Source organism: Pseudophryne corroboree, chromosome 2 (genome assembly GCF_028390025.1).
Source record: "Pseudophryne corroboree isolate aPseCor3 chromosome 2, aPseCor3.hap2, whole genome shotgun sequence".
In the NCBI taxonomy this organism is placed as follows: domain Eukaryota; kingdom Metazoa; phylum Chordata; class Amphibia; order Anura; family Myobatrachidae; genus Pseudophryne; species Pseudophryne corroboree.
The window spans coordinates 944,922,769-944,950,445 of NC_086445.1; the positions used below are offsets into that span (position 1 = coordinate 944,922,769).

At 44.1% G+C, this 27,677-nt stretch overlaps 1 protein-coding gene across 1 annotated transcript in view; it reads right to left on the reverse strand.

The window, feature by feature from the left end:
- LOC135026570 (uncharacterized protein C3orf38 homolog) overlaps positions 1-26,048 on the reverse strand; it is a 104,882-nt gene extending 78,834 nt beyond the window's left edge. The window contains exons 1-2 of the mRNA XM_063953635.1: positions 25,895-26,048; positions 24,748-24,920 (exon numbers count right to left, since the gene is read on the reverse strand). Coding sequence (XP_063809705.1) covers positions 24,748-24,920; positions 25,895-26,018 — 297 coding nt within the window. The 5' untranslated portion in view covers positions 26,019-26,048. The remainder of the gene's footprint in view (positions 1-24,747; positions 24,921-25,894) is intronic.
- Positions 26,049-27,677: the final 1,629 nt, after the last annotated feature.

Consider the following 27,677-nt stretch of genomic DNA (forward strand, 5'->3'; position numbering starts at 1 on the left):
GCCGCTATTCCCCATGGTCCTTACGGAGTTCCCAGCATCCACTACGGACTATGAGAAATAGAATTATCGGTAAGTAAATTCTTATTATTAATGCGTGTTGGGGAAGGGGTAGTGTCATATTAATGTGTGCTGGGGAGGGGGGTAGTGTTATATTAATGTGTGCTGGGGAGGGGGGTAGTATCATATTAATGCGTGCTGGGGAGGGAGGGGGGTCATATTACGGATTGCTAATGAACAAAAGAAACTGGGTCACTGCGCATATGTAACAGAAATCTAATGCAGCATCTTTCTATTCCACGGAACCTTCACCTTGGTTCCAACAACAATTAACCAATAGAAAAAAAGGAGTAATAGAAAATAGCGCAATCATCTCTTACCACACGTTCTCACTTATTAAAATGCATAGAAAAAACATGTAATCACCCTTGTAAATATGTTGTAATTTCCTCATATTGTCTGTAAGTTCATAGGATGTTGCCAATATAGGGGGTCATTCCGACCTGATCGCAGCGCAGCGTTCAGGTCACTACTGCACATGCGTATGCACCGCAATGAATAGGTGCTTTGTACGGGTACAAAGCGGATCGTTGCTGAGCGATGGATTTAACGAAGAATCCATTCGCACAGCCGATTGCAAGGAGATTGACAGGAAGAGGGCGTTTGTGGGTGGCAAATGACTGTTTTCTGGGAGTGGTTGTTAAAAGCAGCCGTGTACAGGCGTTTGCCGGGCGGGTGTCTGACGTCAATTCCGGCACCAGACAGGTTGAAGTGATCGCAGCAGCTGAGTAAGTTCAGACCTACTCAGAAACTGCATAAAATGTTTTTGCGGCGCTCGGCTGCACATGCGATCGCACACTTGCATAGCGAAAATACACTCCCCCGTGGGCAGCGAGTATGCATTTGCACGGCTGCTAAAAACAGCTAGCGAGCGATCAACTCGGAATGACCCCCATAGAGAGATCCTTCAATCTCTTATGTTCTGCAATTCATAAGGTGAATTCACATTTCCACAACGTATAGTGATTCTCATAAAAGAGAAAGAAAGACCAGCATTGCAGATATCTCAAGCAGTAGCGGATCTTGCCACGGGCAAGCAGGACTTTTGCCCGGGGCGCCGCCTTCTGGAGGGCGCTGGCGCCATCCGGAGGGCGCCGCACCGTGGCAAGATCCGCCACTGCTGCCCGCTGTGTCCCCCGTCCGCCTCAAATGCCCGCTGCCCGCTTCCGTCCCCTGTGAAGGGAACTAGACGCTATGCGTCTAGTTTCCCTTCGTGGAGAGTAACTTTGCTGAGCGGTGCGCGATGACGTCATCGCGCACCGCACAGCAAAGGTCCTCTCCACGAAGGGAACTAGACGCATAGCGTCTAGTTTCCCTTCGTGGAGAGGACCTTTTGCTGTGCGGTGCGCGATGACGTCATAGCGCATCGCTCAGCAATCAAGCGGCGCTAGAATGTACAGGGGGCGTAACTGACCACGCCCCCTGTATTAGGCCACACCCCTTTCCTGCCCGGGGCGCTATGCGCCCTTGAACCGGCCCTGATCTCAAGGTAATTGGCTCCAGTGTCTGAATGTGCTTTGTGTTCCAGCGTGCGTTCCACCTATGTGCGCATAACCGGAAGTTAAGTCTTTCCAGGTTCCTTATCATACCAATGTAAAGACTTGACTTCCGGTTATACGCACATAGGTGGAACGCATGCTGGAACGCAAAGCGCATTCAGACACCAGAGGCGATCGGACATTCTGCATTGCTTAACACTTTATAATGTTTTAAGCGTGAGCACCTGCTCCTCATTAGAAAAGGTATAAAACCTCGATCAATGTCACTAGCCACCGGACGCTTCTGAGGAAGAACCGCAAGGTTTGAAACGCATTAAGCGTGAGTAGCTTTTTTACCCTCAATCCATTCATCTTCGTTAGCTCTGTTAGAAAATTTCCCATACATATTTGTATCATATTCTTCATTATAGCGCTGCTATCCTCTACTTCTTTTTTTGTTCCCATATTTACAGGACTGACTAATCCTGTTCTTATAGCAGCAGCTAAATTAGCACATTATCCCAATTTGCGCCTGATTTTAACCTTGGTTAAAACTTTTTCGTGAGTGGCTTCTAACACTGACTAACTGAGTTATACTACCCTGAGCTTGGATACCACGTTTGGGTTGCTGGAGTGTCCGGGCACTTTCTTTTCCTACCGATTACCATTAGGTCCAGTTGGGTTCTGAGATGAACCATCGCCAGTCGGGTGTTTTTTACATGCTTGTGTATAATAGATGAAATGTGAGTGCTATGTACATTAAATTTGTCCAATTACCTTTTAGTTATCTGCACTGCTGGTCTTTCTTTTCCTGTTGTGGAAACGGGAATTCACCTTATGAATTGCGAAACTCATTTTATGGACATTTAAGGATCTCTTTATATTAGCAATATCCTATGAACTTACAGACGATGGGGGTCATTCCGTCCCAATCGCACGCTGAGCTTCTTCGCAGCCGTGCGATCGGGTCGGAACTGCGCAGCGACGCCTCCAACAAAGAAAGCTGTTGCAGCGGTGACCACAAGAAGATTGACAGGAGGAAGGCGGATCCATCAACTCACCGTTTTCGGGACGTGGAGATCTGAACGCAGGTGTGTTGGGGCGTTTGGAAGGCGGATGTCTGACGTCAATTCCGGAACCTGCAACGCTGAAGTGATCGCACAGGGTAAGTAAGTCTTACCCTAGTTTAGTTCTGCACAAAACTTTTCTTGCATAGCAGGGCTGCTCAAGCGATCGCAGCCTTGTATGCAAAAATCCACTCCCTCATAGGCGGTGTCTACTTGATCGCACGGGCAGCAAAAAGTTGCAGCGTGCGATCAGGTCAGACGTTCCGCTAGATGTTCACGGCGAGCTGTGAGGAAGTCTGCCGGCAGACATCACCATTTCCCCCAGAGAAGGACGATCACCATCAAGGGACATCCGGGCATTCGGAACGCACCACGCACCACGGAGGAGGTAAGGAATTCATCCCCACCTCACTGTATACGGAGCAGCTATACGAGTAATATACCCACACATCATACCAATTGCCACACGGGACTTTTGCCTAATTAAGGACGCAGTTTATACATGGGCTAATCCCACACATTGGGTAATCTAGGGACATCACCTAAGCGGTTCAGTAAAGCTTTACCTATTACTACAGCAGATGAGAGTAAGACGCAGCATAGCGCTTCACACTGCCATTCACGTAGGTTGTTTGTATATGTTTGTGTTTCTGTCTTTGTCTCTGACAATATATGTTTGTTTGTCAAGTGTACCGGTACTAGGATTGTACACTATAATTCCTATTCCCTATATACTTATATAGGAACCACCCATTCATATATCACTTCCATAGCCCCCCATGGCCATTCCAGTAGAACGGGCACATGCTATATCATCACAGCTGTTTTTAAGTAATATTTGTCAAGTAATAAACCTCTTTGAATTCACCAAAACTGAGTACTATATTTTATTCCTGTTGGGTAGTGCGCTGGGAGCAACCACCAATTTTTCTCTCCCTCTAACTCCCCTGTCAGCGTTCCTGGCCTCACCCTCACCCTACCTGTAACTCCCCCCCCCCCCCCCCCCCCCAGTGCCCCTTCCCTCACCCTCCCTGTAATTCCCCCCTCAGTGCTCCTCACACTCCATCTAGCTCCCTGTCAGCATCCCTGCCCTCACCCTCCCTGTAAGTCCCCCTCAGCATCCCTGCCCTCACCCTCCCTGTAACTCCACCTCAACATCCCTGCCCTCACCCTCCCTGTAACTCCCCCTCAGCATCCCTGCCCTCGTCCTCCCTGTAACTCCCACGGCCACTACTATCGGTCACCTCGGCACCAGCACTGCACTGGTCACTGCTAATGTTTGATCTACTCTCCCTGCTACATGGGGCACATGGTGGGAAACTAGAGGGACATGGGAGAGCTGAAGTGACATCATACAATCAGACATTCTGGTCTCTAATTACAGATGTTGCCACGATACATATGCATGGGCATATGCATCGCGGCAAGCTGCAGCGTACGCCGTGCTGCCACTAGTCACAGCTGGTGATTGCACCATTGAAGTCTATGGCGTGCATGCCATAGATGCGGGAACACTAGCCACGCCATCCATGTCGTGATGATGAGCGTGGTTACATCTGTACATGAGGCAGCCAAAAAATTGTATGCTTTTCTGGGTGTGGGAATTTAGTGTGGATCTGGCCTTCTCAATGTATTTTATGTGGATCTGGCCTTTAGCGATTCAGCAATTTAGGGGCGCCAAAATGAGATTATATCTTGCCCCCCCCAACCTAAAAACGTTCTGACGCCCCTGGTATCTGGTATATATCTAGTGGTATCTAATTCCAGACATTACTGCCGTCTAATTCCAGATATATTACTGGCATATAATTGCACACATTAAAAACTGGAGAACAAAAATGTGGAGGGTAAAATAGGGAAAGATCAAGATCCACTTCCACCTAGTGCTGAAGCTGCTGCCACTAGTCATGGCAGAGACGATGAAATGTCAAAATAAAGAAAAAAGAAATTGGATTCAGATGGGTGCACTCCGTCCCCCAGATTAATTAATGGTTAAAACACTCTTTATTGGTTTAAATTTAAAAATACAGATATAACCACAAATACTCAATTTGATAGCCTGTACGGCTTTTAATTAGTAATATGTACTCTTATATTATATTTTGAGCGACGTAAAGAAATTTAGAAAGAAAAGATTTGTGCAAGAAATATGAAAATAGTGGTTAAAGATTAAAAATATTTATATATGGGGTCATGTCTCTAAGTAGTGATATTTTGATTCCCACTTTTATGTTACCAATAAATTAAAGACACAAGTGCTACCTACACTGTTACTGTTAAGACAGTGAGTATTAATAGATGCAATCGCACAAAAATATATATGTGTGTGCCTGTTTGTAATCAGCATAGACTTAAATGACTCAATAATTTATAAAGCCAGCAATATGATATCTATTAATTATCTAAGTTGCTAGGTGATAATGTAATATACCCAGCAATTCACAAGTGCAATGTTTTGTGAGGGTTAGAAATTGGTAATTACCCTCTAATTGTACGTTGCTTCATAATAATTAGCAGTATTTCACACAATGAATTAAAGACACAGGTGCTACCTACACTGTTACTGTTAGAATAGTGAGTATATAGATTTGAATGACTCGATAATTTATAAAGCCGGCAATGTGATATCTTTAATTATTTGAGTTGCTAGATGATAATATAATATAATATAATATGTCCAGCAACTGACTTGTACAATATTTTGTGAGGGTTAGAAATTGATAGGTACCCTCTACTTGTACGTTGCTGAGTAATAATTAGCAGTATTTCACACTTATGAGTATGCTGCTTATTATGGTGTGACCTTCATATAAACAGCTTAATCTTAATATTATTTGCTGGAACTGTAAACCTTGTGTTTTGACACAACACAAGCTGTTACTGTAATTGGTTAATGATTCAGAGTCATAGATGATGTTATTCACTTCACATAAATTGTGCCTATTGTATTATGTGTGATGTGGTCAACGTCGTCTGCCAAGGCCGATGCCCAATGTCATAGCAGAGAGCATGTAAAATCCAAAAAACAAAAGTTCAGTAAAATGACCCAAAAATCTAAATTAAAAGCGTCTGAGGAGAAGCGTAAACTTGCTAATATGCCATTTACGACACGGAGTGGCAAGGAACGGCTGAGGCCCTGGCCTATGTTCATGGCTAGTGGTTCAGCTTCACATGAGGATGGAAGCACTCATCCTCCCGCTAGAAAAATGAAAAGAGTTAAGCAGACAAAAGCACCGCAAAGAACTGTGCGTTCTTCTAAATCGCAAATCCCCAAGGAGAGTCCAATTGTGTCGGTTGCGATGCCTGACCTTTCCAACACTGGACGGGAAGAGGTGGCACCTTCCACCATTTGCACGCCCCCTGCAAGTGCTGGAAGGAGCACCCACAGTACAGTTCCTGATATTCAAATTGAAGACGTCACTGTTGAAGTACACCAGGATGAGGATATGGGTGTTGCTGGCGCTGAGGAGGAAATTGACAAGGAGGATTCTGATGGAGAGGTGGTTTGTGGAAGACAGGCACCCGGGGAGACACCTGTTGTCCGTGGGATGAATAAGGCCATTGACATGCCTGGTCAAAATACCAAAAATATCACCTCTTCGGTGTGGAATTATTTCAACAGAAATGCGGACAACTGGTGTCAAGCCGTGTGTTGCCTTTGTCAAGCTGTAATAAGTAGGGGTAAGGACGTTAACCACCTCGGAACATCCTCCCTTATATGTCACCTGGAGCGCATTCATCAGAAGCCATTGACAAGTTCAAAAACTTTGGGTGACAGCGGAAGCAGTCCACTGATAATGACAACTAAATCCCTTCTTCCTCTTGTATCCAAGCTCCTGCAAACCACACCACCAACTCCCTCAGTGTCAGTTTCCTCCTTAGACAGGAATGCCTGTAGTCCTGCAGGCCATGTCACTGGCAAGTCTGATGAGTCCTCTCCTAACTGGGATTCCTCTGATGGATCCTTGAGTGTAACGCCTACTGCTGCTGGCGCTGATAAAGATGAAATATCACAGCAGTCATCCTGTTGCAAAGCGGATAACTCAGGCCTTGACAACTGTGTTGGTGTTAGACGTGAGTCCGGTATCCGCCGTTAGGTTACAGGGACTTACAGAATTTCTTGAGGTAGTGTGTCCCCGGTACCAAATACCATCTAGGTTCCATTTCTCTAGGCAGGCAATACTGAGAATGTACACAGACGTCAGAAAAAGAGTCACCAGTGTCCTAAAAAATTCAGTTGTACCCAATGTCCACTTATCCATGGACATGTGGACAAGTGGAGCAGGGCAGACTAAGGACTATATGACTGTGACAGCCCACTGGGTAGATGTATGGACTCCCGCAGCAACAACAGCAGCAGCGGCACCAGTAGCAGCATCTCGCAAATGCCAATTCGTTCCTAGGCAGGCTACGCTTTGTATCACCGCTTTCCATAAGAGGCACACAGCTGACAACCTCTTACGGAAACTGAGGAACATCATCGCAGAATGGCTTACCCCAATTGGACTCTACTGGGGATTTGTGACATCGGACAACGCCAGCAATATTGTGCGTGCATTACATGTGGGCAAATTCCAGCACGTCCCATGTTTTGCACATACAAAGAATTTGGTGGTGCATAATTTTTTAAAAAACGACAGTGGCGTGCAAGAGATGCTGTCGGTGGCCCGAAGAATTGCGGGCCACTTTTGGCATACAGCCACCGTGTGCCGAATACTGGAGCACCAGCAAACACTCCTGAACATGCCCCGCCATCAACTAAAGCAAGAGGTGGTAACGAGGTGGAATTCAACCCTCTATATGCTTTAGTGGATGGAGGAGCAGCAAAAGGCCATTCAAGCCTATAAATCTTCGTATGATATAGGCAAAGGATGGGGAATGCACCTGACTCAAGCGCAGTGGAGAATGATTTCCACGTTGTGCAAGGTTCTGCAACCCTTTGAACTTGCCACACGTGAAGTCAGTTCAGACACTGCCAGCCTGAGTCAGGTCATTCCCCTCATCAGGCTTTTGCAGAAGCAGCTGGAGAGATTGAAGGAGGAGCTAAAACAGAGCGATTCCGCTAGGCATGTGGGACTTGTGGATGGAGCCCTTCATTCGCTTAACCAGGATTCACGGGTGGTCAATCTGTTGAAATCAGAGCACTACATTTTGTCCACCGTGCTCGATCCTAGGTTTAAAGCCTACGTTGTATCTCTCTTTCCGGCAGACACAAGTCTGCAGATGTTCGAAGACCTGCTGGTGAGATACTTGTCAAGTCAAGCGGAACGTGACCCGCCAACAGCTCCTCCTTCATTTTCTACCGCCACTGGAGCTGCCAGGAAAAGGATAACATTTCCAAAACCACCCACTGGCGGTGATGCAGGGCAGTCAGGAGCGATAGCTGACATATGGTCCGGACTGAAGGACCTGCCAACGATTACTGACATGTCGTCTACTGTCACTGCATATGATTCTGTCACCATTGAAAGAATGTTGGAAGATTATATGAGTGACAGCATCCAAGTAGGAATGTCAGACAGTCCGTACGTAAACTGGCAGGAAAAAGAGGCAATTTGGAGGCCCTTGCACAAACTGGCTTTATTTTACCTAAGTTGCCCCCCCCCCCCTCCAGTGTGTACTCCGAAAGAGTGTTTAGTGCAGCCGGTCACCTTGTCAGCGATCGGCATACGAGGTCACTTCCAGAAAATCTGGAGAAGATGATGTTCATCAAAATGAATTATAATGAATTCCTCCGTGGAGACATTTACCAGCAATTGCCTCCAGAAAGTATACAGGGACCTGTGATGGTGGATTCCAGTGGGGACGAATTAATACTCTGTGAGGAGGGGGATGTACACAGTGAAAGGGGTGAGGAATCAGACGATGAGGAGGAGGTGGACATCTTGCCTCTGTAGAGCCAGTTTGTGCAAGGAGAGATTGATTGCTTCTTTTTTGGTGGGGGCCCAAACCAACCAGTCATTTCAGCCACAGTCGTGTGACAGACCCTGTCGCTGAAATGATGGGTTTGTTAAAGTGTGCGTGTCCTGTTTATACACAACATAAGGGTGGGTGTGAAGGCCCAAGGACAGTTCCATCTTGCACCTCTTTTTTTTTAATTTATCTTTGCATCATGTGATGTTTGGGGCCAATTTTTTTTATGTGCCATCCTGTCTGACACTACAGTGCCACTCCTAGATGGGCCATGGGTTTGTGCCGGCCACTTGGGTCGCTTAACTTAGCCATCCAGCGACCTCGGTGCAAATTTTAGGACTAAAAATAATATTGGGGGTCATTCCGAGTTGTTCGCTCGTTGCCGATTTTCGCTATACTGCGATTAGTCGCTTACTGTGCATGCGCAAGGTTCGCAGAACGCATGCGCTTAGTTATTTTACACAAAAGTTAGGTATTTTACTCACGGCATAACAAAGCTTTTTCATCGTTCTGGTGATCGTAGTGTGATTGACAGGAAGTGGGTGTTTCTGGGCGGAAACTGGCCTTTTTTTGGGAGTGTGCGAAAAAACGCTGGCGTTTCTGGGAAAAACGCGGGAGTGTCTGAAGAAACGGGGGAGTGTCTGGGCGAACGCTGGGTGTGTTTGTGACGTCAAACCAGGAACGAAACTGACTGAACTGATCGCAATGTAGGAGTAAGTCTGGAGCTACTCAGAAACTGCTAAGAAATTTCTATTCGCAATTCTGCTAATCTTTCGTTCACAATTCTGCTATGCTAAGATACACTCCAAGAGGGCGGCGGCTTAGCGTGTGCAATGCTGCTAAAAGCAGCTAGCGAGCGAACAACTCGGAATGACCCCCATTGTGAGGTGTGAGGTGTTCAGAATAGACTGGAAATGAGTGGAAATTATGATTATTGAGGTTAATAATACTATGGGATCAAAATTACCCCCAAATTCTATGATTTAAGCTGTTTTTGAAAAAAAAAAACACCCAAATCCAAAACACACCCGAATCCGACAAAAATTTTTAAGGGAGGTTTTGCCAAAATGCGTCCGAATCCAAAACACGGCCGCGGAACCGAGTCCAAAACCAAAACACAAAACCCGAAAAATGTCCAGTGCACATCTCTAATATATATATATATATATATATATATATATATAGATAGATAGATTATATATATATATATATATATATATATATATATATAGTACTGTATAGCACATATAAACGGATTCAAAGGGTTCAACTTTCAGTTTTTATTACATGAAAGCCACAATAGCATAAAACATCCGTGAGCATATAAACATCTTTTTACAGAATGTATAGACAATATGTAATAACAGTTTCTATCAGATGGGAAATTCACATGAAACTTGAAATTCGTGGTGAATCTTCCTTTGTAGTATAGAATACAGGTTGTGTCTAAGTACTGTATTCCACCTGTATTCTATACTACAAAGAAAGATTCACCACGAATTTCAAGTTTCATGTGAATTTCCCATCTGATAGAAACTGTTATTACATATTGTCTATACATTCTGTAAAAAGATGTTTATATGCTCACGGATGTTTTATGCTATTGTGGCTTTTATGTAATAAAAACTGAAAGTTGAACCTTTTAAATCCGTTTATATGTGTTATACAGTACTATACATTAGCGCACTTAGACTCTAGTTTTTTGGTTTGATATCTTAGGGCCCCACCTAACAGGGGGTCCGTCTAAGTTGCAGCTCAGTTCTGCTCCACGTAGCGCCGAAGGGTACCCCTTGTTTTTATATATATATAGATAGATAGATAGATAGATAGATAGATAGATAGATAGATAGATACAGGTTGAGAATCCCTTATCCAAAATTCAAAATCACACATTTTTGTTCCCTGCTGAGATAATGACACATATATATGTATGTTATATTATAATTCTATATATACACATAATATATAATATATACGTAATTATCTCAGTAGGCGACCCAAAAATGTGGGATTTTGAATTTTGGATAAGGGATACTCAACCTGTATATATATATATAAATATATATATATATATATAAATGACTGCATATGCACCGCAATGCACAGGTGCGATACAACACAGCGTCAGAATGGTAAGAAAAATTTGAGCGCTTGGCGTACACAAGGTGATTGACATGAAGCAGACGTTTGGGGGTGGTAACTGGCCATTTGCTGGGAGTGTCAGTAAAAAAGCAGGTGTTCCCAAGCGTTTTTCAGGGAGGGTGTGTGACGTCAGCTCCAGACCCGATTAGCCTGATTGTTTCGTACTGTAGGAGTAAGTCCTGGGCTACGCACAGACTGCACAGTATGGAAAATTAATTTGATGGTGAGTGAGTTGCGAACAGATTTGCAGATGTCCACTGTCTGGTGAAGTTTTCGCACGGCGTACACATGCATTCGCACACTTGCACGGGGTGGGTTTTCACTCTCCCTGGGCGGAGACTATCTGATTGCAGCCCTCTGGAAATTTTCAGCACTGCAATCAGGTCTGAATTAGGCCCTTAAACTTGTCTTTAGATCTGCTAATGTACAGTATGGTTGCTTTCTCAATGCTAAGGATTGCTCCAGTTGCATGGTCAGAGCGATGAGAGACATGATCATTTCTCATTATCGTCCCACGTGCTGTATGAATGGTTAAGCTGTGCAAATCGTGGTGCTCAGACCGATAGCCAGTTTACAGGGGAAGAAATCCACACAACCAGCAGGATCTGGGCTACATAATGTACAAGACATATAATCTGGATATATATATATGTGTAACCCTCTGTTCATCCTCATACTAAGCACAACACTGTCTCACCATAATTACACTGTTACTGTAGCAATCAGAGAATGTATATTTGTGTTCCTCCCAGAGCACTACTTGTCCTCCCAAAGGTGTTTCAGGTGATGTGAGTCAGTGAAAACGATGCAGCACAGTTTAAGCCCCTAAAACACAACATATTTCAGCCGTGGAAAGATGATACAGGTTGAGTCTCCCTTAACCAAAATGCTTGGGACCAGAGGTATTTTGGATATGGGATTTTTCCGTATTTTGGAATAATTGCATACCATAATGAGATATCATGGCGATGATGACCTAAGTCTAAGCACAGAATGCATTTATGTTTCCTATACACCTTATACACACAGCCTGAAGGTCATTTTAGCCATTATTTTTAATAACTTTGTGCATTAAACAAAGTGTGTGTACATTCACACAATTCATTTATGTTTCATATACACCTTATACACATAGCCTGAAGGTCATTTAATCCAATATTTTTAATAACTCTGTGTATTAAACAAAGTTTGTGTACATTGAGCCATCAGAAAACAAAGTTTCACTATCTCACTCTCACTCAAAAAATTCCGTATTTCGGAATATTCCGTATTTCGGAATATATGGATATGGGATACTCAACCTGTATTTGACTATAAAACTAGTGATGCATAGTTTATTACTTAAGACCAGATGCCAATCAAAATGTAGAGTCATAGGATAAGTTTCCATCCCAGTAACATACTGTATGTTATCAAATCATAATGCTCAGAGCCAAGTGCCAGACCACAGAGTGGATGGGAACATGTCCATGTAACCTAGCCAGCAGCTATTACCTGCAGCACAGTTGGCTTTCATTGGTTCCTGAAAATGATTATAATGATTGGGTTATATTCCATCTATTTAAGGGGAATCGGTTCGATGTGCCTGCGGTCGGAATGCCGGTGGTCAGAATACCAACAGTGCCATCCCGATGTTTGAAATCTTGACTGGGGCAGGTAACCCTAACTCAACCTCCCCACTGCCTAAACCTAACCCACCCCTCCCCGCAGCCTAACCTAATACTTACGGCTCTGTAACCCTAACCTACCCCTCCCCACAGCCTAACCTAATACTTACGGCCCCGTAAGCCTAACCCACCCTCCCCGCAGCCTAGCCCTAACCATCCCCTCCCCATTGCCTAACCCTAACACTCCCCCCCCCCCCCCCCCACCCACCCACAGGCTAACCCTAAATCTCGCTGGGGGGGTGACTGACCCTAACCCCTGCCTCCCCGTTTCCTAAACCTAATTCCACCACGGAGCGTAGCCTAACCCTAACCCTCCCCCCGCAGCCAAAACCGAACACCCCTTCCCCCCCCTCACCCCGAACCTTCTGCTCTAATGGAGGTTGAGGTTTCTGTTCTTCCTGAACTCGCCTTAGGACACATGCGTTACGGTTTTACAGGTGTACCGCCTCAGTCAAATTTCCCACCTGCCACTGTCCCTTGAGCGAGACCCATCTGCAAAATGGACAGCTATGCCACATAACTCAATGTGCTCTCAATTTTGCTCAGCTATTACACCATCCATTATACCACTCTCCAGGACAACACAAAAACTGCACTGTAGTCCTAAAGAACTTTATCTAAAAATAAATTAAAGCATAAAATAAGCACTTCAAAGGGCTTGTGGGCCAATTACATATAATAGAAGACATTCAGACATATAGAATCAATGGCCCTCATTCCGAGTTGTTCGCTCGCAAGGCGAATGTAGCAGAGTTACACACGCTAAGCCGCCGCCTACTGGGAGTGAATCTTAGCTTCTTAAAATTGCGACCGACGTACGCGCAATATTGCGATTACAAACGAGTTAGCAGTTTCTGAGTAGCTTCAGACTTACTCTGCCTGTGCGATCAGTTCAGTGCTTTTCGTTCCTGGCTGACGTCATAAACACACCCAGCGTTCGCCCAGGCACTCCCACCGTTTCTCCGGCCACTCCTGCGTTTTTTCCGGAAACGGTAGCGTTTCCAGCCACACGCCCCTAAAACGCCGTGCATCCGCCCAGTAACACCCATTTCCTGTCAATCACAATGCGAACGTCGGAGCGAGGAAAATGCCGTGAGTAAACTTACTTTCTTCATAGTAAAGTTACTTGGCGCAGTCGCAGTGCGAACATTGCGCATGCGCACTAAGAGAATTCTCACTGCGATGCGATGAAAAACTCCGAGCGAACAACTCGGAATGAGGGCCAATAAACAGATAATTCTGAACTACACCTTTCGGTATAAGCAACAAAGATGAACAAAGTGCTTTGTGCACCAAGCTCCCAGGACTCAAGGAGGATGATTATACTACGCAGAAGGTTTCAGAGTGCCAGCAAGTTATCAAAAGATTCTGAAGTGGAGCCCAAGAGTGTTCTATTCATGAAGCAGTGAAAAGAGTGAAGAAGTGAGCTAGTGGAGAAGTTGTTCGTGGCAACCAATCAGCTGCTCTGTATAATTTTAAAGTATGCAAATCTAAATGTTATTTCAATGCTGATTGGTTGCCATGGGCAACTTCTGAACTTGCTCACTTCTCCACTCTTTTCACTGCTTCATGAATAGACCCCTACATGAGTCCCTGCAGGATCTGTTACAAGGAGAACCTGAGAAAGTTATTTTTTTCCCATATGTGGGAATATTTTGTACTTACTGTATATAAGAGGTGCCCTACATAAATAGTATTATTTTCTACTCTACATTGGGTCTATCGAAATTACTGAGTTATCCTTTAATGGTTATAAAGGCCAATCACATAAGATGAAAATGATATCTTAGGGGCCTGACAACAACTTCAAGGACTGCATAGCAACATTTTCTTGAGACCTCTAAAGTTTCTAATGGGCAGCAGGAAGGTTTCTAGGGAGCACACCGCTGCCCTTCCTTCCTCTCACCAGCTATGGGGGATATTCAATTAGTGTCGGATCCTCTCCAACACTCAGGATCCAACACTGCACTATTCTACTGCGGGCCGTTTCCCCTTTGTTTCTGACCATTCATTTCTGTCCTCTCTTATGGGTGAAAATGAATGGTCGAAAACGGACCCGTTTTCGACCGTGGCAGGGTCGAAAACACATGGACGAAAAGAGATCCATGTGTTTTTCAACATGTCGGAATTTGAGAGGGCGGAAAAACGGCACTTCAATTGAATATTGAAGTGTCAAAAAGTTCTGATTATCGACGGGAAAGTGCTGTCTTTCCGCCCTGTCGAAACTTCCGACCCTAATTGAATACTCCCCATTATCAGCAGTCACTTGTGTGATGTGGGGTACTTTCTATATTATTACACATTTACCTTAGAAGCAGAAGATGACTTTGAATTCTGTGCGGCTGCTTTTTTCCTGTCACTAACTCCATGTGGAGAGGTTGCATCACTTGAAACAAACAACACTGGAAGGACAAACAGCGCTCTGAGAGGAATGAATGACTGTCATTATGCTGTGTACGAGTAAAACAAATATACAGCAGTCTTGGATCGGATTGCTAACAATCTAATTAGGGTGTGACAGTGTTATAGAGGACAGTGCATATGCTTCAGCTGAATGTCACAAAGAGGCCCAGCAACTTTTAACTACAGTCTTGGCAGAATGTGAAAATTCTTCCCTTCAGTTTACATGACAGAAACAGACCACTATGGATTAGAAGATATTCTATCCATATTCATTTACTTGTGCTATTCTATTTGTTTTATATACATTGGTGCTTGAAAGTTTGTGAACCCTTCAGAATTTTCTATATTTCTGCTGAAATTTGGCTTAAAACTACCTCAGGGTTTCACACGGGTGGTCTTCAGGTTGCCGGCGGCCGGGCTCCCGATGACCACAATACCGGCGCCGGAATCCCGACCGCCGGCATACCGACAGATTTTCTCCCTCTTGGGGGTCCACGACCCCCCTGGAGGGAGAATAGATAGCGTGGTGCATTTGCGCTCGCCCAGCTGTCGGTATGCCGGCGGTAGGGATTCCGGCGCCTGTATGCTGGCCTCCGGGGGCCCGACCGACGGTATCCGTTCAGATGGTCGACCGTGTTATGGTCGACAGTCATTAGGTCGACCACTATTGGTCGACATTGCCATGGTCGACATTGACACATGGTTGACACATGAAAATTGCCGACACATGAAAAGGTCGACATGAATTTTATTTTTTTTATTTTTTTAATGGAACTTTTCCATACTTTACGATCCACGTGGACTACGATTGGAACAGTAATCTGTGCGGAGCGAGGCACCTTGCCCGAAGCATGTCGAGCGAAGCGAGTCATGCGAGGGGACGCGGTGCACTAATTGGGGTTCCCTGTCACTTTACGCAAAAAACGACACAAAAAAGTAAAAAACTCATGTCGACCTTTTCATGTGTCGACTATATTCGTGTGTCGACCATGTGTCCATGTCGACCATGTCAATATCGACCAATAGTGGTCGACCTAATGACTGTCGACCATAACATGGTCGACCATTCATATCGGAACCCCGACAGACGGCATCACATACTACACCCTTTCACACAAGTCATAACAGTAGATAAAGAGAACAAAATCAAACAAATAATACAAAACAATTAGACATGCTAATTTTTTTATTGATGAAAATGATCCAATATCACATAGAGTATCTGTGTGTGTCAAAAGTATGTGAACCTTTGCTTTCAGTATTTGGTATGACCCCCTTGTGCAGCAATAACTACATGTAAAGTTGTAAACAGTTCCATAATTGTTGATTAGTCCAGAACATCAGCTTGGAAGAATTTTACCCCATTCCTCCGTACAAAACAGCTTCAACTCTGTTATGTTGGTGGGTGTCCTCCCATGAACTGCTCACTTCAGGTCCTTCCACAACATTTTGATTAGATTAAGGTCAGGACTTTAACCTGGCCATTCCAAAACTTTACATTTATTCTTCTTTAACTATTCTTTGGTCAAATTACTTGTGTGCTTTGCGTCGAATGACACACGCTCTCTTGATATGCAGCTCATGGACACATGTACTGACATTTTCCTTTAGAATATTTTGGTTTAATTTAGAATTCATTGTCCCATCAATGACGGCAAGTTGCCCTGGGTCAGATGCAGAAAACAGTCCCAAACCATGATATCACCATAACCATGTTTCACAGATGGTATGAGATTTTTATGCTGGAATGCAGTGTTCTCTCTTCTCCAAACATAATGCTTCTCATTTAATCCAAACAGCTCTATTTTAGACTCATCTGTCCACAAAACATTGTTCCAATAGCCTTCTGGCTTGTCCAGCTGATCTCTAGCAAACTACAGATGGACAGCAATGTTCTTTTTGGAGAGCAGCAGCTATTTCCTTGCAATCCTGCCATGCACACCATTCTTGTTCAGTGTCCTCCGGATAGTGGACTCATGAACATTAACATTAGCTAATGTGAGAAAAGCCTTCAGTTGCTTAGAGATTACCTTGGGTTCCTTTGTGACCTTGTGAACTACTAGACACTTTGCTCTTGGTGTGATCTTTGTTGGTCAACCACTCCTGGGAAGGGTAATAATGGTCTGGAATTTCCTCCATTTGTACACAATCTGTTTGATTGTTGGTGTCCAAACTCTTTAGAGATGGTTTTGTAACCTTTTCCAGCCTGATGAGCATCAACAACTCTTCTTCTGAGGTCCTCAGAAATATACTTTGTTCGTGGCATGATCCACTTCCACAAACGTGTTGTGAACATCAGCCTGTGATAGATCCTGCTCTTTTAAAAAGATAGTTTGTCCACTAACATCTGATTGTCATCCAACACATTGAAAATACCTGACTATGATTTCACCTTAAAAATATCTGCTAAGCCTAAAGGTTCACATACTTTTGCCACTCACAGATATGTGATATTGGATAATTTTCCTAAATAAAAAAATGAGCATGTCTAATTTTTTTGTCTCATTTGTTTGATTTGGTTCTATTTATCTACTTTTAGGACTTGAAAATCTGAGGTAGTTTTAGGCCAAATTTCAGCAGAAATAAAGAAAATTCTGAAGGGTTCACAAACTTTCAAGCACCACTGTACATAGTATTCAGAGACTTTCTCGCAATCCAGGAACAATGTGTTCTCATTTTGTAAGCATAAATATGTAACATTTATTAATTTGTTCTAATTGCTCCTTTAAGTTCAATACGTTGTAAGTGTCATGATTTTTGTCATTTGGGACAAAAAAAGATATTACAAATGACAAAAGGGCACATGTTGAAAATGGCAGGTGTTTCATGATAGGCTCCATGAATTTTCACACTAATGTAATTTTTTTTCAACCGACCTCCTCCTATCAGTGCCGCCCTTCTCTCCTCAGGCATAGTGGTGGTGGGCATTGAGTCAGCTCACTGTACTGGTTGAGGCAAGTTTAAATAGCTTGCCGTTTAGGTTCACTAATGCTGATCAAGCCTTGACATTGGCATGTATTATTGGATTTGATTTATTCTATGTCTATACAATATCTACACTCATGTACAGTATAAGTGGTGTATACTGGTATTATATATATATTTGCAGGTCAGTTGCACTTAACAGTGACCTACCTGCAAATGAACACTGACTGCTGCATAACAACTAACCATTTATTCAGAAATTGAGGTTTCTACATTGTAATAAGGTCTGGTGTTATTCTCATATGCTCTGCCTGTGTTGACAATAGACTCAAACATCTGAGAAAATCTAGTAAGACCTGGACAGTTTCCAGTTTACCCATAAACCACAGTGATTGAATGCAAAAAATCTATACATATTTTAAAGATGGATACATATCTCTTCAATGTGCATAAATAGTTGATATGCACATTAACCAAACGTATATATTTATATGACTAAATAACTATGTTACATTTTTATATTCCATCTTTCATCATATTTGTGGCACAGCTATGGGGACAGACTTTGCCCCAAGATTTGCTAATTTACTGATAGGTATCTAAAAAAAGGAATCTCACAGTGTACCGGAAACCCAATGGTCACTTACTACTGATCCATGGGGCGGCAGCTGGGTAGCGAGCTAGGAGACTTCGGCACCCGCTGCTGAAGTCCTCTTAGTCTACTTCCTCTTATTCTGCTTCCTCATATGGCTGTGACTCCCATAGGGATGTGCACGCTGCTCAGTACTAAATTTAAGGGCCTGATGTGCCAAAGGGTGATGCTACACTGGCATCCAAATTTGTAACTCCAGCTATATAAGGAAGTTCTTTTGTGGCAGTCTATAGGCTCCAAAACCATACTCCAGGGTCAGCCTTGTGTTAGTTTTGTCTCCATGCAAAGTACAGTTTTCCTAGTTCCTGTTCCCTGTGCCATTTCGATTCCTGTCTTCCAATACCTTGTTCTCGTTCTGTTCCTGGTACCCATCTCCCTGTGCTTCACTCAGTGGTGGAACTAGCGAGCAGTGGGCCCAGGTGAGACAAAATGCTTTGGGGCCCCCCTCATCCCGTCCAAGTTCACCCCCTCACCCCTGGAGAGGATCTGGTGAGGGGGGACCTGCTCAGGGCCAGGGAAACGGGTACCTAGCAACAGTGCCATAGCTAGACATTTTAGTGATGTGTGCAAGAAATGGCATCGAAGCCCCCCTCTATGTAAAACAGGGGCAGTGTGCACCGTAGGTGCGCAAAAAATATATAGGGGTGTGGCTTCATGGGGAATGGGTGTGGCCACAAAATAATACCAAGTCATATAACGGTACACAGTAGTCTCCATTATTAAAATGACGCAGCACAGTAGCACCACTACACCAGGTAGAGCCCCTTTTACACATTACGGCAGAGAGATTCCCCTTTTTACACATTACGGCAGAGTCCACCTTTTACACATTACGGCAGACAGCGTCCCCTTTTTACACATTAAGGCAGACAGAGTCCCCTTTTTTACACATTACACCAGACAGCGTCCCCCTTTTTCCACATTACGGCAGACAGTGTCCCCCTTTTTTACACATTACAGCAGACAGCGTCCCCTTTTTTACACATTACGGCAGACAGCGTCCCCTTTTTTACACATTATGGCAGACAGCGTTCCCTTTTTACACATTACAGCAGACAGTCCTCCTTTTTTACACATTACGGCAGACAGCGTCCCCTATTTTACAGATTACGGCAGACAGCGTCCCCTTTTTACACATAACGGCAGACAGCGTCCCCTTTTTCCACATTACGGCAGACAGCGTCCCCTTTTTTACACATTACAGCAGACAACGTCCCCTTTTTACACATTACGGCAGAAAGCATCCCTTTTTACACATTAAGGCAGACAGAATAGATAGATAGATAGACAGACAGACAGATAGATAGACATAAAGAAAGAATAGATTATACTTACTGTCTCCGCTGGCAGTCAGGCTCCTCAATGCAGGCAGTCACTGTCAGGCAGCTGCAGATCTTGGGCAGGGGATAAGGAGGATGAGGGAGGGGTACTCAGGAGCCGCAGCAGCGCAATGCAATTGGTAGAGGTGCTGCTGCAGCTGTCCCTCTCCTTTCACATAGGCTGCCCGCCACCGCTGTGATGAGGAAAGCGCATCCCAGCATTCACATTGGCAGAGGACAGTCTATGTGGAAGGAGAGGGACAGCTGCAGCAGCGCCTCCACCAATTACACTGCGCTACTGCGGCTCCCTCTTCCACCTCCCCCCCCCCCTCCCTGTGGCTGCTGAGTCCCTGCTGCTTCTATCCTCGGTGGGCGGCGGTGGCCCACAGCACACAGCGGCATGTAATGAGTCAGTTTGACTCATTACATGCCGCACTGGCTTTGGGCACTTTGACAGTGGCGGGCCCCAGTGCAAGGCACCGCTTGCACTGGCGGTAGTTCTGCCACTGGCTTCACTGCATGTTCCCGACGACTGGCTCCACTGCAGTCTGCCGCATCTGCATGCCATTCAGCATATTCCAATGTCTGCTCCAGTGCATACCAGCCTCCGTACCTGGGAAGCCAGACAGAGGGCTGCGACTTGGGTGCAGCTAAGTCCAAACCTCCTTGCGGAGGTAGTGAATGTCATTGGCATATTAGATTCTGCACCTCTGTTCAGGGTCTCTGCCAATTCCAAGGTGTGGGTTGCATCCAGGATCCATCCGTGACTTTGTGACAAGGAATTAACATAACTAAAGTCATATAAGGAGCACAATGAACTATATAGGTTGTATAGTTACGTCATCATCATCGTCGTCATCGTCGTCATCATCATCCTATTGAAGTAGTTGATAATTTTATGAGTATTATTAGTTTTACCTAAATGATAGGGTTGAGTTTCTGACTGTAGTATTAGTATGTAATGTATGTAATGAAAAGGAAGTAGTGCTATTACTGTACATACAATTTTATTCAAAATGTCGATACAAAGTTATGTTTGTTTTAAAGGTTACCATTTAGAAAGATGGAAAACCGATATTTCAATTTGACACTGCTGTAGAAGACAGATGTGAAAAGCAAATGTCCCAGGTGTGATAAGCAATTGTTTACCAAAAGAGGATATACAGTGGAATTAATAAAAGAAACCATTATAAGATCAACAGGAGCCAAAAGGGTTGATCCAATGAAATATAAAAAAACAAGATAACAAAGAAGGAATCTACTCTCCTTGCTTACTGTTAGGGGTGCCACTAGGGTGGTACTAGCTGGCGCTGTTGCTCTTACCCAACAGTCCTTTAGCCTCCTGCAGCCAAAGACTTCACCTATAGCAGCTGCCTTTCCTGGGAGGATTAGGTCCGCCCAGTACTCAGATGCCCCCAGGTTTTTATGACAGACAATGCTGCTGGGGAAGGCTGGGCAAGGCAAGTACGGAACTGGAGTCAGACTGAGACACAAAAGGAAGGACCAGACACACGGGACAAACAATAACTTCAGCACACTACCGTGTGCAATTGGCACGGGATCACTGCAGCAGATGGTACTCACTAGTGCCACAGTACTGGAGATGTTAAACCAAGCACTGGGTACTGAACTGCAATGGCTGAGGTGATACCGGTGCAGTCCCTGGTAGCGTCTAAATATAATACAGGCAGACAGAAATACAGGACCACACAAATGGACTTGCTGGACCCGACTGCTGAGCAGCGCCAGCACAGACAGACAGAAATACAGGACCAGACCACGGAGTGGCTCCGGCTACAGATGTACAAACAAGCAGGGCTGGAATACTGAAGTGACCGTTAATAGCGACACCGATGGTACATGTATAACATGGTGAAATAGATGCTACAAGTGACACAGAAAGACATACTGTGGGACCAGACTGACAGGACATGGGTAATAATAACACAGGATACAAACAGAAGCTCCAGTTGAGCAAATACAGGCTGGAGTAAACTGGATTGTGCACAGTATCAGGTACATAAACAGAAGCTCTTAACATAGACAGTGTAGACTGGAGCACCTAGGATCAGGCACTTGCAGGGAAACAGCAGGCTCAGAGTATGACAGAATTAAACAAACTGTTCAGGGTTCATCAGGGTTTATCAGGAGAGACTGAGTAGATCAGATAAGGACTGAATATAACCAGCAGCTAGGTCCTAGGCAGGCTGGCTAATAAAAGATGCAATATCCAATCAGGACAGCCAAAAATGACAAGCCCCCTTAATGAGGAGAGTCACTGCAGGTGAGCAGCCTAACACACAAGCCCTAGTGCTAATGGCCTAATTATGTAGCAGCTGGACTGCACACAGAAGACATAGGAGTCAGGCTGCAATTACACAGACCCACCAGAGGTGGCTTGTAACACTTACTTATTAAACAGGTATACAAACATTACAGCATTCTAAAAAATGTTACTATCCTGAAGGATATACACCCAGCATGATGTAAAATTTAAGAAGGCTAGAAACTTTAAATGTATCCTTGTTCCCAATATGTTTTAGAAAGAGGATAGAGACAGGAAAGACAAGATAGGCATAAGATCACAATGTCTTACAAATGAGGACAATGTAATATATGCAAATATTCTATGAATGAGATGACAACATTTCATAAAATTAGGTTTAATAGTTATATTCATTGCAAAACAACTTATGCCATATAAGTGCTAGAATGCTTTTGCAGACTCAAATATACAGGTAAAACATAAACAGTATAAACATTTAGAATTTAAGAGCATGAAAGAAACATGAAACATTAATTAGAAAACCACACAGTTCAGTAAACATTGGAAGAATTGATGTATTGCTATCCCAAATGGTATATATTCAGGAAATTCCAACTTAATACAATGTACCTCCATGGATTAAGGAATGGATAACAACATTGCACCTTTTTTCTATATTATTTTTATAGAGTTGTTTATAGATTTTTTTGTACCTACTGTATTGTTCATTTTAGTAATAAAATGGAACTATTTCTTATATGCATTTTTAGACCACTTTATTAACATTTACAATATACATATAAGTTCTTTCTCATAACCTCTCTTCACACCCATGTACAAATGTTTCCTTATTCCAGTGTGTGCTATTCTTATTAAATCTCAATTTTGTCTTCTAACCATCTTTCTATGGTCTCAATATGAAGTGCCGCCCTCACCACCGTGCCAGCAGCCCAACATTACTATTTCTCATAATTCGATGCTGCTTTAGATGCAACAAGTTTAGCTACTTACTGTAGTTACATCTATAAACTGTCTTTATCCACCTAATGCCTAAGCATTACACTCACTCAGATATACGGCTACAGATTTAAGATGGGTACACTACGCGATATTTGAAACAATATAATTAATTTTCACCCTTTTGAGTGATATAATTTTGTAATATTGCCCAGTATGTTTGCACAATCTCGTTAATAATGCCCGCTCCCGCAGGTCGTTATAACGAGGTTCTCTGTCGTCTGTACATGCAGGTCAATTTTGACTATGTCATTGACGATGCATGTACAGCACGGAGGTAGGATGACGTCAATGAACAATATAGTTAGCAATATCGTTCAGTGTGTACGTACTACCTTGTTTGGCCGGGAGTTCAAGGGGAAACACTGACAATGGGGGTCATTCCGAGTTGATCACTCACTGCCAATTTTCGCTGCGCAGCGGGCAGGTGAAAAAACTGCATTTCTGCGCATGCGTATGCTCTTTGTGTTTGTGCTCAGGTTCTAGCGAAGTTTTCCTTCGCACTGGCGGCCGCAAGAAGATTGACAGGAAGGGGGCGTTACTGGGTGTCAACTGACCATTTTCAGGGAGTGTTTGGAAAAACGCAGGCATGTCTGAAAAAACGCAGGCTTGGCTGGGAGTTCGCTAGACGGGTGTATGATGTCAAATCCTGACAGTAATACCCCTTTTACACTCGCAGAAAAATCCCGGAATATTGCACGTGAACGCACATCATCCCGGGATTTTTCTCAGTGTGAATGCGTACAGGGACCATTTCCCGGGACGAGCATCCCGGATTTCATCCCAGGTCTCGACCAGGGTTGAACCCGGGACCGTCCCGGGAAGCTGGCAGTGTAAACGGGTATACCGGGTCAAGGCGACCCGGCACCCGTTCTCTTCATAGGAGGAGGCGGTGCTTGGAGAAGATTATCTCCAAGCACCGCCTCTGGGAGGCTCAGCGGTGACGTCACTGAGCCGGCAATATGCCGGGTCAGCCCGCTAATGTGAAAGGGTCATTCCCGGGAATGTGTCCCGGCAAATATACCGGGACACATTCCCGGGAATGAACTTTCCTGCGAGTGTAAAAGGGGTATAATAGGCTGAAGTGATCGCAAGCGCTGAGTAGGTTCAGAGCTACTCTGAAACTGCACAAACTGATTTTGCAGAGCTCGGCTGCACATGCGTTCGCACTTCTGCTAAGCTAAAATACACTCCCCAGTGGGCGGCAGCATAGCATTTGCATGGCTGCTAAAATTAGCTAGCGAGCGATCGACTCGGAATGACCCCCAATATCGCTTATAGGGGGTCATTCCGACCCGTTCATACGCAGCTGTTCTTCACTGCGGTGTGAACGGGTCCGGCATGCGCGGCGTGCGCAATGCGCACAGGCATCACTGGGCAACGATGCTAGCAATGAAGAAAGCGGTCGCAGCGGCGAACGCAAGAAGATTGACAGAAGGAAGGCATTCCGGGGCATCACCTGTCCGTTGCCAGCCGTTTTCAGGGAGTGGCAAGGAAAACGCAGGCGTGTCCAGGAGAACAGAGGGCGGATGTCTGATGTCAAAATCGGGACCTACATCGCTGAGATCGTCGCACAGGGTAAGTAGGTATAGGGCTACTCTTCTTTTACACATACATATTTTAGCTAAGCAGGGCTGCACAAGTGTTCGCAGCCCTGCTATGCTAAAATACACTCCTCCATAGGCGTGGATTAGTTGATCGCACCAGCAGCAAAAAGTTGCTGGCTACGATCAACTCGGAATTACCACCATGGAGCGTATCGTCTAGTGTGTACTCAGCTGTACTGTGTTATTATAAGTCTACAAATACACATGTACACAAATGAGATTGTTCCTACTTACCTTTTCTTTCCAGTGCGCAATGGCTTTCAGCATAACATCAGTCTTTGTGCTTTTTGCCTGCAAAAAGACACCCTCACTGCTTAGGTACTGAAAAATGGTGTCACGATAAACTTTTCTCCTATTCAAGAGCTCTGTGGCGCTCTGACTGTTCTGAAGAATTACATTAATGGCTTCTGGAAATCAAATAAACACAATAAAACATAATTTAATGTCACCCTGCATTAACACCTATCTCACTGCCCTCAGGCCCACCCTTTTCAGTAATTCTGGTGAGTATCTGGCAAGTTTACAACTCGCTTTTACTTCCGGCATTTTTTATGTTTAAAATTATAAAACATCTGGAGGACGTTTTGTGTTGTGGCGAGAACAGTTAGAGCAAGATTATTGTGAATTTGGCTGTAGTCACATTCTATTACATACAGTATGGCGTACTGAAACTCACCAGAAACACGCTGGAATCGTGCCATTGTACTAACAACGCACTCTATTACATTACCCCCGGAATCCTTGCCATGTGGACTTTAAAACAGTGACAGGTGTGAAAAAATGTACATCAGGCATAGTGGGAATGCTGGAGGAAAGGGTCTCCCATAAAACAACAAAGGGGGAATTCAATTTGCTTCAATAATTTTTCGACCGGAAAATAATTGGGTTTTTTTCACAATTTTTTGTTTTGGGCAATTCAATTAGAGCCCATTTTTTTGCTCCCAAAAAATTATGTTTTTTTGGCAAAAAAACACATAGAATCCGGGATGAGTTTATGGACGTATGTGTTTTAGCTGCTGGCTTCCCAAAAACAGAATAATTATCTGGGATTTTGTTTTCCCAGTGCCTGATGAGATCCAGAAAAAAAAAATCGCTGATAAGATCCAGAAAAAAAAACCATCAGGTTGAGTTTGGTGCTAATTGGATAGCCCCATGGGATCAGTTAGCCTGCGGAATTGAATTGTCCTCTAAGTAGGAAGAGGCACAACACAGTACAATTATGGCAGAGAAGGTATTTCCTTAACTTTCCCTAAGACAGATACAGTATATGTGGCTAATAATATGCTTATTTGGAAAAATGTATCTATCTATCTATCTGTATCTCAGTGTATGTTATCATTATCCTGTTTACTGTAGAGTGTAGAAGTACCCATGGTCTCACCTGCCCTGGTGCACACACTCATAGTATGCTTTGTGACAGTTCCAGCCAAGGAAAATAAATCTTCGGAGTTCAGCAACATCAGCACTCGGCTGCAGCCCTCTCTCTCCAAGCCACTGAGACCCATGATGGCCCAGATAACAGAACACAGTCAGGAGATAAGAAGATAGCAGACACAGGTCCTCTAGTATTTGCAGAGAGAAACGAAACTAGAACTGATAATAATCATACAAACCAGGAAGAGGCAAATGCTACTTTATTCTACTGTACAAAATATCTATCATTGTACTGCCATCTGCTGATTTCCACACTGTAATGCCAGGCATTACTGTACTCACTGATTCCCATACTGTAATGCTATGCACTTACCCACTGATCCCCATAATGTGATGCTTTGTACTTTCCCACTGATCCCCATTCCATGATGCGATCCATTTACCCATTGCTAGTCTACCCATAATGTGATGCTGTCCACTTGCCAACTGATTCTCATCCTGTGATGCTGTCCACTTACTCACTGATTCCCATACTGATATGCTATGCACTTACCCACTGATCCCCATAATGTGATGATATGCACTTTCCCACTGATCCCCATAATGCGATGCTATCTACTTACAACTGATCACCATACTGTGATGGATCATAGGGTCAACCTGGAAAAGGTTGACAGTCACTAGGTCAACCCCAAATAGTTGACACACAACAGGTCGACATGGTAAAATGGTTGACACTGAAAAGATTGACACAGGAAAGGGTCAACGTGATTTTTTTTTATTGATTTTTATTTATTGATTTTCAATTTACAATACATACAATGTCAGACAGAAATAGAAAAAGAATACCCTTATAATTACACTTATTCATTCATACAATACACTGAATATATGCTTCATTTCATAGCATCCTGGCAGATTGTTCCCCTCTTTTATGCTCAATTCCTTTACATACTATTAGTTGCTTGCTGCTTTGCACAGATCAGTTACCATATGTACTAATAGAAGAGAGTAACAGTGCATCTGATCTAACATCGGCCCTCATTCCGAGTTGTTCGCTCGGAGTTTTTCATCGCATCGCAGTGTGAATTCTCTTAGTGCGCATGCGCAATGTTCGCACTGCGACTGCGCCAAGTAACTTTACTATGAAGAAAGTAAGTTTACTCACGGCATTTTCATCGCTCCGACGTTCGCATTGTGATTGACAGGAAATGGGTGTTACTGGGCGGATGCACGGCGTTTTAGGGGCGTGTGGCTGGAAACGCTACCGTTTCCGGAAAAAACGCAGGAGTGGCCGGAGAAACGGTGGGAGTGCCTGGGCGAACGCTGGGTGTGTTTATGACGTCAGCCAGGAACGAAAAGCACTGAACTGATCGCACAGGCAGAGTAAGTCTGAAGCTACTCAGAAACTGCTAACTCGTTTGTAATCGCAATATTGCGCGTACGTCGGTCGCAATTTTAAGAAGCTAAGATTCACTCCCAGTAGGCGGCGGCTTAGCGTGTGTAACTCTGCTACATTCGCCTTGCGAGCGAACAACTCGGAATGAGGGCCATCTACCATTGACTTGCTACCTTTTCCCCCTACCTACCAGTGTACAAATGTGACATTCCCAGTTTTTCTGCTCTTTTGCATACATGCCTATTCTAGACAGTTTTACGCTCTCTTGTGAACTTGTTTATTATTCTATACCACAGGTTCTCAAACTCGGTCCTCAAGACCCCACACAGTGCATGTTTTCCAGGTCTCCTCATAAAATCGCAAGTGAAATAATTAGCTCCACCTGTGGACC